Here is a 2,936-nt window from a genome sequence, read left to right as displayed (position 1 = left end):
CACATCCTCAAACACACATACTCACATCCTCACACACACACTCACATCCTCACACACACACACACATCCTACTGACCTGGTCTCTCAGGTGCTTTAATCTCTCCCTAGATTTCCCCTCCCCAGCTCTATTTGCACAGCTGAAAACTGTTCCCTTAGTTTAGAAAATCTGGTCCTCAGGGAACTAAAAACAGATCTACCCTGTGACCCAGCTATCCCCCTACTGGGTGTAAACCCAAAGGAAATGAAATCAATATTTCAAAATGACACCTGCACTCCCATGTTCTTCATAATGCTTATTCACAGTAGCCAAGAGATGGAATCAACCTAAATGCCCGTCAATGGATGAATGGATAAAAAAAAAAACTGTGGTATATATACACAGTAGGATACTATTCTGCTATAAAAGGAAATGATATGCTGTCATTTGCAGCAACATGGATGGAATTGGAAACCATCGTGTTAAGTGAAGTAAGTCAGGCACAGAAAGACAAATACCACATGATCTCAATCACATGTGTAATCTAAAAAGAAAAGAAAAGAAAAAAAGTGGCTCTCATAGAAGTAGACAGTAGAATAATGGTTACCAGAGGCTGGGAGGGAAGAACAGAGGAGGAAAAGAGAAGTGGTGGACTAATGGTTACAAAACTATGCTGCCTACTGTAAGTGAATCCCTGTGCAATATATGCATGTATTGCAACAACACACTGTACCCCACAAATATGTGCAAGTAAATGTTAAAATTTTTTTAAATGAGCTGGGATTTTTTTCAAAATGAACAATTATTATGTTATTATGAAAATGCGGGGGGTGGAGGGGTGTAATCCTAAAAAGAACAGAGAACAAGTAGAGGTTTCAAAGGAGATTCTTGCTCTTCGGCCCAGACTCTCAGTGGTTTGCCCGATATCAGCACACTTAGCCCCAAAGTCCTATTTCCAGTCCTCGGCTGCTGGAACAAGAGGGCATTAGTGGGGAGGGGCCAAAGGGCCATCTGCAAGGCAGAACAGAACCTCCACAGTTCTCTAGGCACAGACCTGCAGACACTGAGGAAGGGTGCGCTGGAGGGGACCAGAAGGTGCTTCCCCATCTATTCCTCTCCATGAACCTCCTGAACCCTCCCCAGCCTGACACACTGGCCTCTGGCCACACTAGCCACAGGACTGCCCACCAGCAGCCTCCACATGCCCCTAAGGCTCTGCACTGTGAAACATTATTTTTCTCTGTAAGTCAGAGCTAAATCCAAACACTTATCCAACCAGGTGAGTTGGCTGTGTCTCCTCTCAGGACCTGGGCCCTATGGGGTTACATTACCTAAAGGGTAAAGAGAGAGGAAAGAACTCTGTAGCCGGGTTGAAGGTGGAGAGGCAGTCTGGAGCTCTCTCCTTAAGGGAGACTGAGAAAGAAAATGACAGCTGGGAGCCTCGTGGCTGCCCTCTGGTGGCACTGTTGGGCAGTCAAGGACTTAAGCACCAGCCTACATTGTGGCTGTCTGATGCATTCAGCAGACAACTTCATTGTAAGATATGAATCAACACCCAGTCCTTGTTGTGTACGTGCTATACAATTCAGATACAAACTTCCTTGAACTGAGCTGGTTAGATGCACTGAGATTTCTTTCAATTCCAGGTTTGTTAGTTTAGATTTGGCTAGGAAATAAGGTCTTCTACATTTTTATTTAAATGAGCATCCACTAAACAGCTCTATGTCCTTCATCTTTGTGTCAATTTTGATGAAGGTAATTATAAACAGTGTGTACAAAATGGGAAAGACCCAGGCTGTTCCATCCAATTCTGGGATGTTTTGTGTCCTGCCACTTGCTACCTCTGCACTGCAGGACGAAGCTGCTGTTGGCGGGACCTGAAGCTGTCAGCAAGTCTGCTTCTTCAGGGTGCGTTGCTTGCTGTGCCTTTGTTCACAGGGATCCTTCTCTCAAGTTCTTTAAAGAACAGCCCATGTCTTACTTGTTTCTGGAAAACTCTCCCATGTGGGGCACAGCTCAACAGTGATTGTTCCTTTTACTATCAGTATCACAGTCACTGTCATCAGCACAGGTTCCTGACTTCATGCAGTTCGATGCTCTATAACTGTTTGGTGCATTGGTGTGCACAAGATGGGAACACAATTAGTGTTTGGTGATGAGTGCATGCATGAATGAGCTTCTGGCTACCCCCTGTCTACCTCAATAAAACACAATTGTGGCTCTGTTTCTTTTTTATACAGCCTTCCTTCAAATCTCTGGGATGGTGCATCTTTGCCTCAACAGCAGACCCCTCTCACCCAGGCTCTTGTGGGCTATTCCGTCCCACTGACTTTGCTCTCTCCTGAGTTTCTCCCTCTCTTGCTGTGTGCACCATGCCCCTAGTTCATCAAAGATCCCAGCCCCTCTACCTACTACCAGCAAGGCCAGAATGAGAGTGAGACAGGAGAGGTGGCTTAGGCACAAAACTTAAGAAGGCACTAAGGCTCAGGGCTGTGCCAGCACCAAGTCATGGGAGGTAAGGTACCTCCATTTCATATATGCAGAACTCAGCAACAGTGAGTGTTTCTAAGAAGTGACAGAGGCAAACCTCCTTCTGCCTCAAACCCAGACTGCCTGCCATATTGTGATACTGCTTCCTGAGCTAGCTAGCTAGGGAGGGGTGCACAGGGCAGCCTTTGAGATCTGCTGACAGATCAGGTGAGTGCAGACAAAGACAGGGCTTAGGCAGGGTTCAACCTCTCCCCTCACCCCCCCACCCCGACTCCACCCCACACCATCCCCTTGAAGCAGTACCCAGAGGCCTACCCACTCCCCAGTGACACCCGTCCCTCTTCCTTCACCCTTGGCTGCCCCCAAGCCTGCTGAATGCCCCTCCTTCCGGGCTGTTCTGCCTCCACCTCCACCTCCTTTCCTGCCTGACTCTCCCCTCCCAACTCCTCAAGCACCCCACCATTTTTTC

The 2,936-nt window shown here is 47.3% G+C and overlaps 1 protein-coding gene across 1 annotated transcript in view; it reads left to right on the top strand.

The window, feature by feature from the left end:
- The window catches only part of LOC103587966 (Fc receptor-like protein 6), a 19,375-nt gene extending 16,941 nt beyond the window's left edge, over positions 1–2,434 (top strand). Inside the window, exon 8 of the mRNA XM_008569540.1 lies at positions 2,360–2,434. Coding sequence (XP_008567762.1) covers positions 2,360–2,434 — 75 coding nt within the window. The remainder of the gene's footprint in view (positions 1–2,359) is intronic.
- The last annotated feature ends 502 nt before the right edge of the window (positions 2,435–2,936 follow it).

The sequence above is a fragment of the Galeopterus variegatus genome, unplaced genomic scaffold (genome assembly GCF_000696425.1).
Source record: "Galeopterus variegatus unplaced genomic scaffold, G_variegatus-3.0.2 Scaffold506, whole genome shotgun sequence".
In the NCBI taxonomy this organism is placed as follows: domain Eukaryota; kingdom Metazoa; phylum Chordata; class Mammalia; order Dermoptera; family Cynocephalidae; genus Galeopterus; species Galeopterus variegatus.
This window is presented reverse-complemented; position numbering and strand designations above follow the sequence as displayed.